The sequence below is a fragment of the Manis javanica genome, chromosome 2, assembly GCF_040802235.1.
Source record: "Manis javanica isolate MJ-LG chromosome 2, MJ_LKY, whole genome shotgun sequence".
NCBI lineage: Eukaryota > Metazoa > Chordata > Mammalia > Pholidota > Manidae > Manis > Manis javanica.
The window spans coordinates 51,988,414-52,007,376 of NC_133157.1; the positions used below are offsets into that span (position 1 = coordinate 51,988,414).

The 18,963-nt window shown below is 34.7% G+C and overlaps 2 protein-coding genes across 8 annotated transcripts in view; one reads left to right on the forward strand and one right to left on the reverse strand.

The window, feature by feature from the left end:
- Positions 1-18,963, forward strand: part of PSIP1 (PC4 and SRSF1 interacting protein 1) — a 43,961-nt gene that overhangs the window by 23,713 nt on the left and 1,285 nt on the right. Inside the window, exons 9-16 of one of the 5 annotated variants that reach the window (XM_037018610.2) lie at positions 6,845-7,073; positions 7,946-8,064; positions 10,741-10,796; positions 11,401-11,471; positions 11,694-11,795; positions 11,911-12,124; positions 13,095-13,203; positions 13,893-15,392. In XM_037018610.2, coding sequence (XP_036874505.1) covers positions 6,845-7,073; positions 7,946-8,064; positions 10,741-10,796; positions 11,401-11,471; positions 11,694-11,795; positions 11,911-12,124; positions 13,095-13,203; positions 13,893-13,953 — 961 coding nt within the window. In that variant the 3' untranslated portion in view covers positions 13,954-15,392. Of the gene's footprint in view, positions 1-6,844; positions 7,074-7,945; positions 8,065-9,358; positions 10,706-10,740; positions 10,797-11,400; positions 11,472-11,693; positions 11,796-11,910; positions 12,125-13,094; positions 13,204-13,892; positions 15,393-18,963 lie in introns of those variants that run through there. The other 4 variants (XM_037018609.2, XM_037018611.2, XM_037018613.2 and 1 more) reach the window with 4 other exon arrangements.
- Positions 18,148-18,963, reverse strand: part of SNAPC3 (small nuclear RNA activating complex polypeptide 3) — a 34,816-nt gene continuing 34,000 nt past the window's right edge. For all 3 annotated transcript variants that reach the window (XM_037018618.2, XM_037018617.2, XM_037018616.2), the window contains one exon: positions 18,148-18,877. In XM_037018618.2, coding sequence (XP_036874513.1) covers positions 18,730-18,877 — 148 coding nt within the window. In that variant the 3' untranslated portion in view covers positions 18,148-18,729. The remainder of the gene's footprint in view (positions 18,878-18,963) is intronic.

The following is an 18,963-nucleotide window of genomic DNA, read 5'->3' on the forward strand; positions in this document are numbered from 1 at the left end:
TTGCTTCGTTGTTATACTCCACAAATGAGTGAAATCATTTGGTACTTGTCTTTCTCCACCTGGCATACATCACTGAGCATATCCTCCAACTCCATCCATGTTGTTGCAAATGGTAGGATTTGTTTCTTTCTTATGGTTCAGTTGTAGTCCATTGTGTGTATGTACCACTTCTTTACCCATTCATCTACTGATGGACACTTAAGTTGCTTCCATATCTTGGCTATTGTAAATAGTGCTGCAGTGAACATGGGGGTGCATATGTCTTTTTGAATCTGAGAAGTTGTATTCTTTGGGTAAATACCAAGGAGTGGGATTCCTGAGTCAAATGGTATTGCTATTTTTAGCTTTTTGAAGAACCTCCATACTGCTTTCCGCAATGGTTGAACTAGCTTACAATCCCACCAGCAGTGTAGGAGGGTTCCCCTTTCTCTGTATCCTCGCCAGCATTTGCTGTACTTAGTCTTCTCGATGCTGGCCATCCTAACTGGTGTGAGGTGATATCTCCTTGTGGCTTTAATTTGCATTTCCCTGATGATTAGTGATGTGGAGCATCTTTTCATGTGTCTGTTGGCCATCTGAATTTCTTCTTTGCAGAAGTGTCTGTTCAGATCCTCTATCCATGTTTTAATTGGGTTATTTGTTTTTTGGGTGTTGAGGCGTGTGAGTTCTTTAAATATTTTAGATGTTAACCCCTTGTCGGACATGTCATTCTACCATACTGTAGGATGCCTTTTCTGTTGATGGTGTCCTTTACCGAAGCTTTATTTTGATGTAGTCCCATGTGTTTTGCTTTTGTTTCCCTTACTTGAGGAGACACATTCAGGAAGAAGTTGCTCATGCTTATATTCAGGAGATGTTTGCCTATGTTGACTTCTAAGAGTTTTATGGTTTCATGACTTACATTCAGGTCTTTGATCCATTTTGAGTTTACTTTTGTGTATGGGGTTAAACAATAATCCAGTTTCATTCTCTTGCATGTAGCTGTCCAGTTTTGCCAACACCAGCTGTTGAAGAGGCTGTCATTTCCCCATTGCATATCCATGGCCCCTATATTGTATATTAATTAACCATATATAGTTGAGTTTCTATCAGGGCTCTCTAGTTTGTTCCATTGGTCTATGGGTCTGTTCTTTTGCCAGTAACAAATTGTGTTTATTACTGTGGCTTTGTAGTAGAGCTTGAAGTTGGGGAGCGTAATCCCCCAGCTTTATTCTTCCTTCTCAGAATTTCTTTGGCTATTCGAGGTCTTTTGTGCTTCCATATGAATTTAGAACAATTTTCTCTATAGTTCGTTGAAGAATGTTGTTGGTATTTTGATAGGAATTGCATTGAATCTATAGATTGCTTTAGGCAGGATGGCCATTTTGACTATTAATTCTTCCTATCCATGAGCATGGGATGAATTTCTATTTGTTGGTATCTTCTTTAATTTCTCTTCAGTGTCTTGTAGTTTTCAGGGTATAGGTCTTTCACTTCCTTGGATAGGTTTATTCCTAGGTATTTTATTCTTTTTGATGCTATTGTGAATGGAATTGTTTTCCTGATTTCTCTTTCTATTAGTTCATTGTTAGTATATAGGAATGCAACAGATTTCTGTGTGTTAATTTTGTATCAGGCAACTTTGTTGAATTCAAATACTAGATCTAGTAGTTTTGGAGTGGATTCTTATAGGGTTTTTTATGTACAATATCATATCATTTGTAAACAGGGACAGTTTAACTTCTTCCTTGCCAATCGGGGTGCCTATTATTTCTTTGTGTTGTCTGATTGCCGTGGCTAGTACCTCCAGTATATGTTGAATAGAACCGTTTACTTCTTTGTGTTGTGTAACTGCTGTGACAAGAACCTTCAGACTTATGCTGAATAAAATTGGAGAGAGTTTGCATCCTTGTCTTGTTCCTAATCTTAAAGGAAAGGCTTACAGCTTCTTGCTATTAAGTAGGATGTTTGCTGTGATATTATCATAAACGGCCTTTATTATGTTGAGGTACTTGCCCTCTCTACCCATTTTATTGAGAGTTTTTATCATGAATAGCTGTTAATTTTGTTGAATGCTTTTTCAGCATCTGTGGAAATGATCATGTGGTTTTTGTCCTTTTTGTTAATGTGGATGTTGATGGATTTTTGAATGTTGTACCATCCTTGCATCCCTTGGGTGAATCCCACTTGATCATGATGGATGATCTTTTTGATGTATTTTTGAATTCAGTTTGCTAATATTTTGTTAAGTATTTTTGCATTTATGTTCATCAGTCATATTGGTGTGTAGTTTCCTTTTTTTGTGGTATCTGCCTGTTTTTGGTATTAGAGTGATGCTAGCCTCATAGAATGAGTTTGGATGTATTCCCGCTTCTCCTACTTTTTGGAAAACCTTAAGGTGGATGGGCATTAGGTCTTCACTAAATGTTTGATAAAATTCAGTGGTGAAGCCATCTGTACCAGGGATTTTGTTCTTGGGTAGTCTTTTGATTATTGGTTCAATTTCTTTGCTGGTAATTGGTCTTTTCAGATTTTATGTTTCTTTATGGGTCAGCCTTGGAAGGTTGTATTTTTCCAGAAAGTTTTACATTTCTCCTAGTTTATCCAGTTCGTTAGCATATAATTTTTCATAGTATTCTGTAATAATTCTTTGTGTTTCTGTGGTGTCCGTAGTGATTTTTCCTTTCTCATTTCTGATTCTGTTTGTGTGGAAACTCTTTTTCTTGGTAAGTCTGGCTAGGCGTTTATTTTGTTTATTTTCTTGAAGTACCCGCTCTTGCCTTCATTGATTCTTTCTATTGTTTTATTCTTCTCAATTTTATTTATTTCTGCTCTAATCTTTATTATATCCTTCCTTCTACTGACTTCGGGCCTCATTTGTTTCTTTTTCTAGTTTCATTAATTGCAAGTTTAGAGTGTTCATATGGGATAGTTCTTCTTTCCTGAGGTAGGCCTGTATTACTGCATACTTCCCTGTTAGCACGGCCTTCACTGCGTCCCACAGATTTTGCAGTGTTGAAGTACTGTTGTCATTTGTCTCCAGATATTGCTTGATCTCTGTTTTTATTTGATCATTGATCCATTGGTTATTCAGGAGCATGTTGTGAAGCCCCCATGTGTTTGTGGGATTTTTCATTTTCTTTGTATAATTTATTTCTAGTTTCATACCTTTGTGGTATAGGCAGCATATAGATGGTTCTTGTTTTTTTATCCATTGAGTGACTCTATGTCTTTTGATTGGTGCATTCAGTCCATTTACATTTAGGGTGATTATCAATAGGTATGTACTAATTGCCATTGCAGGCTTTAGATTTGTTGTTATCAAAGGTTCAAGGTTAACTTCCCTACTACTATCTAAGAGTCTAACTTAACTCACTTAGTATTATTAAAACACAATCTAAAGGTTCTTTTTTTCTTTTATTTCCTCCTTCATTCTTTACATATTAGGTGTCATATTCTGTACTTTCTATCCCTTGACTGACTTTGGTGATAGTTGATTTGATTTTGCATTTGCTTAGTAATTAACTGTTCTACTTTTTTTACTGTGGTTTTATTATCTCTGGTGACAGCTGTTAAACCTTAGGAACCCTTCCATTAATAGCAGTCCCTCCAAAATGCACTGTAGAGATGGTTTGTGGGAGGTAAATTCTCTCCACTTTTGCTTATCTAGGAATTGTTTAATCCCTCCTTCAAATTTAAGTGATAATCTTGCCAGGTATTCTTGGTTTTAGGCCCTTCTGCTTCATTGCATTAATTATATCATGCCACTCCCTTCTGGCCTGTAAGGTTTCTCCTGAGAAGTCTGATAGCCTGATGAGCTCTCCTTTTTATGTGATCTTAGTTTTCTCAAGGCTGCTTTTAATAGTCTGTCCCTATCCTTGATCTTTGCCATTTTAATTATTATATTTCTTAGTGTTGTCCTCCTTGGGTCCCTTTTTTGTGAGATCTGTATACCTCCATGGCCTGAGAGACTATCTCCTTCCCCAGATTGGGGAAGTTATCAGCAATTACTTCTCAAAGATAATTCCTGTTTTTCTCTCTCTCTCCTTCTTCTGCTACCTGTATAATACTAATATTATTCCTTTTGGATTGGTCACATAGTTCTCTCAGTATTCTTTCATTCTTACCCTTTTTTCTCTCTATGCCTCAGCTTCTTTGTATTCCTCTTCTCTAATTTCTATTTCATTTATTGTCTCCTTCACCATATCTTATCTTTTAAAACCTTCCATTGTATGTTCCATTTCTGAACTGTGTTCCGTAATGATTGGATCTCCAACCGGAATTCATTCGAGTTCTTGAATATTTTTCTGTACGTCCATGAGCATGTTTATGATTTTTATTTTGAAATCTCTTTCAGGAAGATTCATGACATCAGTTTCATTTGACTGTTTTTGGTGTATGTAGGGTTGGTTTTTCTTTGAACCAGGTTCCTTTGATTTTTCATATTTGTATGTGGTGCCCTCTAGTGCCCAGAAGCTCTACTCTCTGGAGCTGCTTACCCCCTGGAGCATTGTTGGGGGTCACAGAGGAGCGGTGTTGGTGCCTGGGGGGAGGAAAGAGTTCTTTTCTGTTTCCTGGCTGTTACACCGGTCTCCACTGCCAGAACCAGTGGGCCAAGCTCATAGGTATAAGCCTCTGTGCTTTGCGTTTGTAGCTGCTGTAAGTGGTGCTTCCCCCTGGCTTGCCTGACTCCAGGTCAGAGTTTGCCGATTTGTGAGCCAGGTGCAGGCTGGTTGGGAGGAAGGTACAGCAGGCTGCATATCACAGTGGGGTGCCTTGGAGCTGTGTAGCCAGCCATGGGACTGGAGTGCCTGAAGATCATGGAAGTTCCCGATCTGCTTGGCAGTGTGCACCCGGACAATTTTGTCTACGTGTCCTTTCTCCTGAGCAGGAAGCTCTGTGCAATCCTTGCCCCTTTAGAAGCCCTCTCGCTGTTAGGAAGTCTCTCAGACTACCCACCTTTCTTTTGTCCTAGAGCAGCCAGATATCGATCTGTTTTCCACAAGTGGCTGGAATCTGTCTCTCCAGGTATTCGTGTCTTAGCTTTCCAACCCACTAAACGCCAGAGCACAATGCAATGTAGATTTGCACTACCAGAGCAGATCTCTAGAGCTCGGTGTTCAGAAGTCCCAGGCCTCCACTCCCTGCCCACTTTGTGTCTCTTCCTCCCACCAGTGAGCTGGGATGGGGGAAGGGCTTGGGTCCCGCAGTGTCACGGCTTTAGTATGTTACCCTGTTGCGTGAGGTCTGTTGTTTTGTCCAGGTGTTCTTTTCTGTTGCTCTTTCAGGATTAGTTGTATTAATTACATTTTCGTATTATATGCGGTTTTAGTAGGAGGCCTGTGTCTTGCCTCTCACGCTGCCATCTTTAATCCTGGATACATTCTTTTAAAAACTGTCATCTATTGTTCTGTACATGTGCAAATAATTGGTTAGAATACACTTGCTAGAAGCAGATTTGCAGGGTGGAAATACAAAAAAAGTTTCTGATTTTAATATTTGCTTCCTTTCATGGGGAGTAATATTTTGTGGGACTCATTAATATCTACTAAGAGCCATGGAAATGCTTTTTATGATTGACCCTATTCCCCTCTCCAGGAAATTATTAAAATACATTTGTGGAAATACTGAAGATAAGTTAATTTTTACTTGCATGCTTTTTTGTCAGTCGATTAAAAGGATAAAACCCTTATGACATTTGAAAATAAGTATACCCAATGATAGTTATGTAACAAAATTTCTAGAGATAAAAATCCAATTTAATCTCTTCAGGCATTTAAGGAAGCATTTGTCTGGTAGGAGGTCAGTGGATTTGGAATTGAGAAATCAGGCAAACTATTTGACCTTTTTTTGCACCATCATTTTCTCATTTGTCAAATGGAATGGATTGAACTGTATAATCTGGGGACCCTTTCAGCTCTCAGATCCATTGATGTAATTGTATAATTTGTGAAAATATCTATGAAGTTCCTTAAACAGTAAAAAGGTTAGTTTTTAAGCAGCTTTTCCAAACTTTAAGTCATATTTCTTTATGGAATTGCTTTAGTTGACATATACACCATAATAGTAATTACGTGGTTAACATTGGTATCATTTGATTCTTTCTAGAGTCTGTTATCATGTCCTACGTACTCATGTTTATTTCTGCTCTACTAGTACACATAAATATCATCCAAGAGTGATGGTAGGATTACTGAGCAATTTCAGGAGTTTGACTTTGTTTAATGATGTCTGAAGTCTAGTGATGGGAGTGCTTGGGTGCCAGTTCAGTGCTGTACTTCATTGAACACATATTATACCATTATATGGATAAGTTGGGAGCCTTCTGCCTTGCAAAGTTTATTTCTTTGAATACTAAAATGACTATATTTGTTCATATGCAGTTCACTTTCTGCAGTTGTATTTTTCCCTGTGTGCCTACTTCTTAAACATAATTTACTCTTCTAAATAACCACAGTATAAGCTCTATAAAGTCCAGGTATCTTACCCATTACCCATCCTATACACTATACTATCCCCAGAATCAAGAATGTACTAAGGCATGTAAGATAGCACTCATTATTTTTTTCAGTGAATGAGTTGTAAAAAGTTGAAAAACAGAGAAAAAATTATTTTCTTTTCCTCTAATAATGCCACTGTATTTTTATATCTTTTATATTAAAAGGATTTTTTTCCTTTTATGACCGGATGGTAAAGACACTCCATTACATTTTAACTCATACATATTTTAAGTTTGTCATTAAATAACAAAGAAATTATAGAACTGTTATACAAAATACTCAGTTGACTGGGCAAGTGTGGTTGAATGACAAGTATTAATGATATATAAAGGTTCATTTTGCATTGTTTGTGCTGTTTAAAATAGGGTAACTGAAGAAGACAAAAGTAAGAAAAAGGGGCAAGAGGAAAAACAGCCTAAAAAGCAGCTTAAAAAGGATGAAGAAGGCCAGAAGGAAGAAGATAAGCCAAGAAAAGAGCCAGACAAAAAAGAGGCAAAGAAAGAAGTTGAATCAAAAAGGAAAAATTTAGCTAAAACAGGAGTTACATCAACCTCTGATTCTGAAGAGGAAGGAGATGACCAGGACAGTGAAAAGGTGAGAACATTTATCTATCAAATAAAATATTTGTTCCATTTTTAGTTTACTCTGTAGTTCTTAATGTTTAGGAAACTTTTGATATTATTGTGAAAATGTGATTAAAAGTTGAAACTGAATTTGTTTGCCTCTTTGAATAAACTTGAGTTAGCTACATTAAAAAAGCATACTTAAAACTTAGTTATACATTCTAAATTTATCTTAGTACCTTTTGCAATTTTGATACGAAAATTAAATGTCACGTAATAAACTTCCAATAACCACATCTATCTAAAAACGGTAGGATAGTAGAGATTAAGCCAGATAGATTGTGACCAGTGAAGACAGATGTAAAATAATAGACACATTTATATGTTAACATTTGTACCATTCTGAAGGCCTGTTTAGTGTGCATTTTATCAGTGAGTTCTTTATTTGGATGCCACAGTTAGGCAGTTTTATTAAAGCTATGATTCTTTTGTAGAAAAACACAAATTTTGTTATAATAGCCTTGGACATCTACAGGCCCAGGTAGTGTAAATCTTTGGTTTATTTTCATCTGGTTTCTTAAAACTTGTGAAGTCTAAAACTTTAAATTGGAAAAGGTGAGCAGTGTACTTGTCAGTGAACAGGTACTGAAGTCAGAATCATAGTGTAGAGGCAAATAGTCTACCATACATTTTAAAGAAAGCAAATCACTCCTATAGCAGTGCAGAAAGTAGATTTTAATTCCCTAAGTCAAGTGAAAGTTTGAGTTAGGTAGCAACATGTATGATTATGAGATTCAAAAAAATCATCCTTAAGAAAATGAGTTGCTTTTTTTTTCCTTTCAAGATTGTAATCTTAGAAGCACTAGTACTGACTTGATAATTCCATCCCAATTCTCAAAACAGAAGAGAAAAGCTGCAAGAAGTTTTCAGGCTGCTCATAGAAGGAATATTCTGAGAGGCCAATATGAGAAAGAAGTAGCAGAAAGAAAACGCAAACAAGAGGAACAAATGGAAACCGAGCAGTAAGTATTTTTTTACTTAAATTTTGATTTCTTTTTTAAGCTAGCATGAAAAATTTAAACAATAGAATCTCATTTCCAGACCATATGTGAAGCCTTTTAAGGAAGTGACTTTTCCCATGTGTTAGAAAAAAATCTTCAGCATATGATAATCATGTTTCAAGCTTCATTCTTTTCAGAGAGGATGAAATTCACTGAGGGAATTACCCTGTGAATTATTTTTAATTTAAACTGACAGTACAGATATAATTTAAATGTTAGTGGCTTTGCAGAAAATAACCTCATCCTCCACTGTTTACTTCTGTTAAGTACATAGAAAGAGTGATGATAATACGTTGGTGGAGAAAGAATGAAAGATCCTTACTTGGATGACCACCAGCAGGCCTCCCTTCAAAAGACCAGCAGAAATAACAAAAGCACAGTTGGAAACCCAAAAAGCCAGTAAAAGTAAATCTAAGGCTGTTGAGGTTTGCATTAGATATATTCAATTCTAAATCAAATTCAAAGCTTGATTTCTCCTAAGTTTTGATACTTGTAGACAGTATATACTTAGAATGGGGAATGTCCCATTTTATTTTATAAAATTACTTTATTAGAAGAAAAATAGCAGTGGCAGTGATGATTAGGCTTCATGTGTTTATTGCATTTGTGTTCCTAGGTATCTTTATACTGTCACTTCTGAGTTCTTTCTCAGAAAAGCATTTCTTTGTGAAGCATCTTGCATTATTCTGACTAAACTGTTTTTTTTATTATTTTAGTGAAGAGGTGATTTTAAAAACATGCTGTAGGTCATTAAGACAAGCTTAATGATAAGCAGTGAAATTTATTCTTAAATTCTGTACTTTTTCTTTATATAATAAATTTGTAAGCAAAGTCTTATAAGTACAGCATTTGACTATCTGCTTTCTTAGTTGCTCTTGGAGGATTTATAAGCAGTTTCAGCTACTTGAGGGAGTAATTTAAAAATAGATTTAAAGCTCAGAACTGTTACTCCCTCTAATCTGTTAGCCTGACCATTTCTGTAAATACTAAAGTTATTTTTTGTTACCTATCCTTTTCTGACCTTTCACTGAAAAGTTGTTGGACTGTTTATTGCTTTTAACTTTATTGTGCTCCCCAAATAAGATATAAAAGTAGTCGTTGCTTAGTAAATCTAGCCCAACTTTTCTTCAGTATCTCAGTTACCTTTATGTGTTTCAGTTTCTTTTTGAATGTCCTCCAAATGTAATTTTCTCAAATTCTAATATTTGTGTTTTCTTTCCTTCTCCTGTTATTACAAAACTTTGTACTTGGACAGTTTTGCTCTGTAAAGCATTTCAGATGCAGCTTGTGTGAAATGCATTATGCAAAATAAAGTTTATTGTATTGTATTCCCAGCCAAACAACATGTAATCTACAGTAATAAAAAATATATCTCATTTTGGGCTCAAAGCATTAATCCAGTTACTGAAAAGAGAATACAAGTGGAGCAAACGAGAGATGAAGATCTTGAGACAGACTCATTGGACTGAATTTCCCCCTTCCCCCCTTGATGGAAGAATGTTCCAGATTCTAAATTGAGGACTTCATTAATGGCATTATAACTGTGTTGATTGTTTAAAAACAAAATTTCCTGTAAGGTACACACTACATACTAAGGTTGGCCATCATTCCTGTTGAAAGATTTTTACCAAGCTTACAATGAAGCTTTTGTGTTTGATAGTTATAAGAAGCTCAGATGAAGATGGTGGTTGTGCATTATTTCATTTAGAAAACATAAAGATCATTTTGTTTTGAAGCTAGGTGTAAACTGGAATAGCAGTTATACCCCAGAGAATGGGGCAGTTGTGCCCGTCCCTTGACATTCCTTTGTTGTTTAATTCTTTAGAATCTTCATAATTGTTTTTCTTTCAATCCTGAGAGATTAAACAGTAGACTTGTTAAGAAAACAAAAAATGAAACTGTAACCAAAATTTTAAAATAAAGTTTTTTTTAAAAAAAACCTGATTTTTATATATTTTTTTGTTCTTGTCTTATTTCAATTGATTTATAATAGGGCCTGAACTCCAAGCCAAGGTACTAGAAATTACTTATTTTTAAACGGTTATTTTTGTGATTTATAGTAAAGTGGTACCTTTCCTTTGTGAATGAATGTCATTTAAGTTTGCTATATATTGGCAAAAAAAATCATTTTAATATGGTAGCAGTACTTAAATAGTAGTTAACCTTGAAACTGACTTCACACTACTCAAATTATCTACCCTTTGAGATGTGGGAACAATTAAATCAGCCTATTTTGACAGGCAACTTTAAAAAATATTTGTGATGTGGAAGTAGAATTCACAGAATGTGTATAGGCACTCTCTTCTATGGCTTGTCCTTTGAACTTGGAATTGATCTTTTAACAACGCACTGTTTATTTGGTTATTGCTGGAAAAAAAGTTCACCACCATGTCTGTTATTTTGTGATGCCACTGAAAAATTAGATGGGTATTTATTTTAGCATGTTCCTTTTTACATGTTTTAAGTTTTGCTTTATATTGACAGTGATGCCAATGCTATGGCATTGCAGAGTTTTAAATTACAATCACATTGTGATACAGGCTACTGACTTAACTATTTTAAAGAAAAGGGATTGGGTGTTTGATAATTAGTCACAAAGGTCCAATGTTTTGAAATATTTGTGTTAACATTTGATAGGCAGAATAAAGATGAAGGAAAGAAGCCAGAAGTTAAGAAAGTGGAGAAGAAGCGAGGTTGGTTTTTTCACTTTCTAAGATGTATAAAATTACTATATATAGGAAGTTATAGACACCTAATTTTTCATATACAGATTTTGAAATCAGTTTTTTTAATGTCCTTAAATCCTACAACTGCACTTTTTCAAAGCTCTAATGAATTCTATATACATTGATTTGTATTTTAAGTATAATCAAGTGAACTTGCCTAAGGAATCATGTGTTTTATTTTAATTCCCATCATCTCAAGTCTAATTTTTATAACATTGCCAAATGCTAGGTGTTTTCCCATTTTTAACAAATCTGGTTTCAGACTGTTCCTGTTTTTGGTTAAATGTAGAAGGTGAAGCAGGTGTTCAAGGATTGGGATAGAGCAGTTAGTTATTAAAGCAGACTGCTTATTTTAGAAACATGTAGCTAGATGGTGATCTTTTTGCTTATATGGTATATGTTGCTTTCCTAAACCAAATACTAAAAATACAGCAGATAACTTCTTAGTGATGTAGACAGATTACTAAGAACATTTAAAATAATCAACAAGTATTTCTATTATACTTGTAGATTATACAGAAATACTGGTTTTGGAAAAGGTATTTACTGTGTCTCACATTTTAATTTATAGAAACGTCAATGGATTCTCGTCTTCAAAGGATACATGCTGAAATTAAAAATTCCCTCAAAATTGATAATCTTGTAAGTGTCTAACACCTCACTTAAAGATAGTGCTGTTTTTATAGCTTCATATTTTCTCACAAGATTTTATGTGTAAATTTAAAGTTTATGTGTAAACAAGAAAAATCTATTGGTTATTTTGTACTGCCTTAGTTATTTGAGATTTTGAAAGTAATCTTTAGAAATAGCTTATATAGACTGTGATAACTAAGAGTTATGAAATATTACTGTTTTGTCATGAAGGATGTCAACAGATGTATTGAGGCCTTGGATGAACTTGCCTCACTTCAGGTCACAATGCAGCAAGCTCAGAAACATACAGAGATGATCACAACACTGAAAAAAGTAAGTGATCTTGAGTAATGCAGATCTAAAAAATTTCCTCATACCACTTCATTAAAAAGTAACACTTAAAAATCATTTAGGTAAACAGTTATGAGTGTGTCTTTTGTTTTCTCAGATACGGCGATTCAAAGTTAGTCAGGTTATCATGGAAAAGTCTACCATGTTGTATAACAAGTTTAAGAACATGTTTTTGGTTGGTGAAGGAGACTCTGTGATCACACAAGTGCTGAATAAATCTCTTGCTGAACAGAGACAGCATGAGGAAGCAAATAAAACCAAAGATCAAGGGAAGAAAGGGCCAAACAAAAAGCTAGAAAAGGAACAAACAGGTATGTGGTAATTATTTGCTGGGACTGCTTTTCAAAAGTGGCTTTGATACATCTCATTATCTACATTAAATGATAGATCTCATAAAGCATTTAGAAGAACTAGTAAAGTGTTCAACCTTAGTTTCTGTCTTTCCTGTTCAAGTTTAAATAATTAATCATCAAGTTTAATTAGTAGCTAAATACTAGCTTTTAGTACTACTACCACTACTAGTAGTTGCTATTTTAATTTAAATTAGGAAAAATTTCTGACCTACACTGAAGTAGAGAAAAATGAACTTGCCATGTTCTCCTCACCCAGCTTCCGTAGTCAGTATGATCAGTGTGGGATCATTTCTCTTTCATTACCCCCATCAATTTTCTTTGTGACTTGGCCATAAATATTTGAGAATATATTTGAGATAGACTCAGTACCATTATCAGCTCCCCCAATTCTACGTTATTAAACGTCTTAGGACAGCTGCTCAATGTAGAAAAAACATCTTAGTACAGCTGCTTAATGTAGAAACCAACATTCAAAAGTTGGATTGTTTCACTTATTAGGCAGAGATTTGTTAAGATATACAGGGAAGCCCCATCTTTTACTTAGTAATACGGCACGAAGTCCTGTAAATTAGGAAATACTACTACTGACACTGTTCTAGAATACCAGTAATGATAAACACAAAAGTTTACTGTGATTGCTTTTTTCCTAAAATCTACAATAAATCACAATGCTCTAAGGAGATAAACCACCTTGAAAAACTTCATGATGACAGTAACAAGTGGACTAATCAGATTATCCACTTCCTGTTCCCATAGCTTTTTGTAGTAATATGCTTCTTATGTCTTCAGCTATCCAAACGATTACAGTATAATTTCAAGTAAAAACACTGATAGCAACTTGAGGGCCATGTTTTTTGATTGTCGGTATTTTAAGGACATGTTAAAGTATTAGAAACCTAAATGGTTTTCCGTTGGAATCCTTCTAAAGGTTCAAAGACTCTAAATGGCGGGTCTGATGCCCAGGACAGTAACCAACCACAGCATAATGGAGACAGCAGTGAAGAAGGCAAAGACAGCCACGAGGCCAGCAAGAAAAAGTGAGGATATATTTTAATGGGTCGTTAATGTGTTTTTAGTTTTTAAGTCAAATTGTTGTTTGAAGGGATTATATTTTGATCACTCAGTTCCTAACCTTAGGAAGCAAGATGAAAAGCAGAAAGGGAAAAATAGAGCTAGGTAGGAATCCTGTTTAAAAAAATGACTATTCTTTGAACTTCTTTCACTGAGACACCTTTAATAATGACTTAAAGTCACACTTTCTGGACATGTGAAATTAGATGTTAGAATCACAAAAGCTGTTTTGTATTACAACACTGATCCTTAAGTAGATAGGAAACTGTAGTTACCAAGTCTTGGTTTATTCTGCTGCTGTACATTTGAAAGACTTGGAATCAAGCATCCCTTCTCATTCTGTAATTTAGGGAAATCTTGTTGTCTGTGTGTATGTTGGTATCACAGATAAAAACATTTTCATGTTCTTTACTCATACTTTAAAGCTGGAAATGATGGGATGGGCCTGGGCCATAAGCTTCCCTGAGTTATTTTGCTTGTTCCGCTTAATACTTTGGGAAGAAAATTACAACATGGTAAAATAAATTTAACAACAAAAATCTTTTGTTGATTTTAAAGACGTAATGCACAGATTTCATGTCTGTCTTTTTCTACTCCTAAGGGAAAAAAGCCCCTGATCCCGGTTGTGACACCTTTGTTTCCCCCTTTCCTTTAGGCCATCCAGTGAAGAGAGAGAGACTGAAATATCTCTGAAGGATTCTACACTAGATAACTAGGTTGACATACCTGGAATATAAAGAACATTTGAGAAGTTTGTAATGGTTTTCACTTGAAATACTTAGATTGCAGAAAGTTTTACATTTTTATAAGCTTAGGTTTTGATGTTTAAAACTTGTTTTGAGGGAGAAGTAATCCCTTTATCTTTGTTTAAACATTGCTAATTGTACTTGTGCAGTATTAACAGCTACATTATACAGTAAATGTGAGGGAAAATCCACTTAGGAAATGTTAAACTGCTTTTCCAGACATTGGTTGTAGAATATTTCCAATTAGTGTGTGTGTGTGTTAATGTGTAATTGATAGTAGAAAAGTTACATTTTTTAAATTGCTACTTGTATAAACCTTTCCTCTATTCCCAGATACTGTGGGTTTTGTGCATAGTTTTTACAAATCTTGGATTTATCAGACTGTCTTTTCACTGTGTGGGTTTTGTAGAAGTCATGCATTTTTATGATAGATAAAATGTTACTTCTATACAACTACTCTCTCCTTTTATCAAGTTAATTTTAATCTCAGTCTACATTGTGCTACATTATCCTGCTGCTTTGTAATGTGTGGTCTGTATACCTTTTTGTATGACTAGATAATCCAATGTGAACTGACAATTCTACAAGATAGAAAACTCTTGTTAACTTTTGATGGTAATTAAGTTTTTTTGGCTGGGAATTAAGTCGTAATTTTCCTGCAGAGAGCAGAATGGGGTATAATAGAGGAATGAATCTGGCTTTAGGATTCAACCACCCAAGATCTTTTGCAGGCACTAGTAGTTGAAACTGAAAACTAAAAGATAAAAGTTTATTTTCGAGAAATGTCTCAAATTTCTGAATGTTTCTAAAGTCATGCTCATTAAGGAAGTCATTAAGTATTTTTTTAATTGGAAAAAAATTCATAATGCTTATAAGGAAACCCAACTCATTTGAAAACATGGCTTGGGAATTTTTATTCCTGTATCATACATGTGATAGGACTACAAAAAGTGAAAATGTTGCTCTGAGGCAGGAGACCAAAAAAAGGAGTACTTTGACGGTCTGTGTATACAAGTATATGGACTAAATCAGGGTGAACCAAGGTTAACACAAAATTTAAGAAAAACTTAACAGATAGCATTTTTGGAATATTAGGTCAGTTGGTGGTTAAAACACTTGTGATGTTAACTGAATATGGGGAAAAATAGCTTAATACCAGTGTTTGCATGTCACATGCATTGTATGTTTTGACCTCTCAGATAATTGTTTTCATCTACAGATGAAAAGTGTGAATAACTTCCAATAATAGTTTTGCTTTTGAGAAGTCTTTGAATGGGAACTAAGACCCACTGTTTTCTATTACATTATATCTGGTACTGAGTACAATTTAAATTTGGGCAGATTTATTCTAGTTAAGCCATAAGTGTCAACATGTAAACTTGTTTTGATTAAAGGATTTTTCTATCAAACTCTTATTAGTAAATTACTTCTTTGCTATTTATCGAAGTGTGTTGGAATTCTCAATTTGCTTCCAAGGGAATGATTTCTTAGTTGGTCATAGACACTGTTGTTTGGGGAGACAGGGTAACTAAAACATATGCTCAAAATGATAAAAATAAAGTGAATATTATTTTTTGTTCACCCTCCCTTTTTTATCTGGGACTCAACAGATCTATGTAGTTTTACCAAGACACCATAGAATTTTTTATTTCTGTTGATATATGGCAGCATTCTGAAAATTGGTCTGCTTATATGGGCTGATCTCACTCTCACCAGTTGATTGATTTAATGTTTAAACACAGTTGCCTTCTCTTTCAACCCTCAAGAAATTTTCTCTTGGTCATAGATTGATGCATGCATAACCACCACTCAGAACACTTGAAAAGTCAAATAACTGTCCAGAACTTTCAGGAGCATTGGCTCACTTTAAATCGTGTATTTGTCAGAACTCCACAGCTGTGAACAAGTTAGAGAGTTCAAATGAGAACTAGCCCCCCCCCCCCCAAAAAGGAAAGAAAACCTTGTCTTTTTAAGTGTATAAACATCTATTTTGTGTTGCTTTTCAAACCACTGGATAACATTTAAAAGAGTGAGTAATGCATGACCCAACAGAATCAACTGTTAATTTTCTCTGCTGCTTTGGAGAAATTTCAGATTTACCACCTAACTGGAGAACTTGAATGGGACTTTATATGTGTAAAGAGTTTGACTGGCATATCTTAAGCCTTGTAATTGCTATTATATCTTAGTTTCAAAAAGTAGGATGATAGTTTTACTCAGTTTTTGCTGATGCACTGACTGTAGTGTACCTGTATACAATTACTTACCTGGTTGAAGATGTCAGGTCAGGGTGAGAGGGTGTCATCTAATCCTATACAAGAGCAAAAGCCTTTTTATATGGTTCACTGAGGGCTTCACTAACTTACTTTGTTCCATTGGCCAGAGAGAGGATGATGTGCAAATCCACAATTACACCTTAAGAAATGAAAAGGCTGCTGTGTAGGCAGAAATGTGCTTATTTTTGTGCTGTGTAATTCTCTCACTTTAAAGTTGAAAGACATTGCATGATTGGGAAAAGGGTCAGATTATCCTTTAAGGAACTGGAGCCTGAAAAAAGAGGTTGATGGAAATTGGTATCTTTTAGATAGTGATTTTGTAACATCCACTTCACACGTCAAAACCAAACTTCTTTTAACTACCGCAGAGAATGCTGATTAGTAAGCTAATGACAATATTTTTGTATGTTTTTTCTTCTTTAGGATATTATTAGGATATTATATGTAATGTAATAATCAAGATGTGTTTAATAGTGAATTTTCAAGATACCTTTCATGCCTATTTCAAAGCTAGAAGTTTCTTTTGACTTGAACTTAGTGGGAGACCTCTGTATAACTAACAGACAATACATTGGGAAATTCCAGAAGTAACCTGATTAGCCTTTCCTCTCTAGATTTCTCCAGGAAATAATAGAAAGAGCCTCTGTAACTAACCTTAGTGAACAAGTTCACTTTAAGAACCAGCAGAGTAATATTCTCAATAAATGGTAAAACAAGAATTTCCATAGCAATAATGTTACAAATGGCTATCTTCTTTGTCTAGTAAAATGAATAGATTGGCACTACATGTCTACATGTGGACTAATGCTTTTGCTTTGACCATTCACTTTTCTGAAACTGAAATGATAAAAATTGTTTAAGAGTAAACAAACCCTTGCATACTAGTGTAAGGCCTAATAAAGAATTCATTTTTAACTGTGGAGCTTTTAGGAACTGCATAAATCTATGAGTTTCAAACTGTTCAATTTAGTAACATTGGAAATGTGAACGTAAAAATTTAGGCAATAATAATAAAAACCTAGGTCTAGCCATGGCAGGACCTCTTACTTCTTTATACTTATCTGCTGGTGTATTAAAGTGACCAGTGAACGAGAACACTGCTAGACATACCAGAAACAGGTGCTTGTCCTCTACACACCGATCGACTACAGATACGTGGCATTAAAGTCCATAAAACATCTGTCAGCCTTTTAAACACGTAGGCTTACAGGCTTCATCAGTTTTTGATTTACATGGTAAATATCTATTCTTAGCCATCCATGTAATGTGGAATTCAGCTGAATTTAAATAAACCTAGAAGAGAGAAAGCGAAATTTATATGACACATTTAAAATGAACTACTACACAGCATTCTTGAAAGTCTTAATTAAACTTTCCACCAAAAAAGAACTCCAGAAAACAGTTCAATATAATAGTTAAAATTTTCTCTGATGATCTAGACCTTGGGATTTATCAAAGTTGCTCTTTGGCTCAGAATGAGAGAATAACTAGGATTATAGCAAGGGGGCCAGAAGAACAGAAGAGTTGGCTGGGCCAGGAAACTGTTTTTCTTTATGCATATAGAGTACTGGATATTATTGCCCAAGAATAAGTGAGCCATAGCTAGCAATCAACAGCATCTTGATTTCTTTCCCCTGTTTCAGTGGTCATACTAAATGAAATCTACCATTTAAAAAAATCCTAAATATTAAATTAGCATTCTAAACTCAAAGCATATGTGATTCAGAGAAAATTCTTGTCAAGATATGAAGCTTCAATTTAAATGTTACTTCTGTGAAGGTACAAGTATATACTTAAGACCTCTTACGTTCATCATTCATGCAGTGAGTCTAAAATGTTTAGTGTGCTTGGTTTCTATCAAAACAAAACATTACCAAAGAGCCCACTGTAAAGTTACATAATAGCTATTAATATAGTATTTATTAAATAATATTTTAATTTCTCCCTCATTTTTATTAGATATTTAAAGGGTCTTTACCTTGGAAGCTTCATGTTACAAGGTATAGATAGCTCTTACATTCTTCAAAGAATTTTCAAAATACTCCCACCATTTGATATATCATTAACTGAATTTTGCTAATGACAAATTAGCAAACCAGTCTGGACACAGAATGAATAGGGCAGGCCACAGACTGGGAGACAATTAATACATTTATCTGACAAAGGATTTACATTCAAAATACATAAAGCACTCCTACAACTTTGTAAGATAAGCAACTCACTTAAAAATGGACAAAGAGCACTAAATAAAAAGTAGGAATAAGTACTAAAGTAATTTAATTATGTTCCTAAATATTTAAATACAAGTTACTTTATAAAAAAATGTGATTGGAACTTTTGCATGGGGTGTGGGAGAACATGGTTTTAGTTGACTGCTACAGGTGGGTCCTGTTCCTCAGTGGCAGTTTGTCTTGGAAATAAAGTAACCGTCTAAGAAGAGAGTTATTTCACAAGGGTATACTTTTTGTTACTAATTAAAGGTTCCAGGATCAACATAAGGATAAGCAAGGAATTCCCCCAGTTTGTTGCCTTCTGTATCATAGTGGAGCATTCGGAAGCAAACATCACAAAAAAAACATGGATCCTCTGGTGCAAAACTGTCATTGTTTGTCACCCATCTGTAATTAAGAAAAAAAATAATATTATCAAGCTTTAACTTAAGTTGTGACTTGTAGTAGTATGTACACAACATTCTCATTATTGC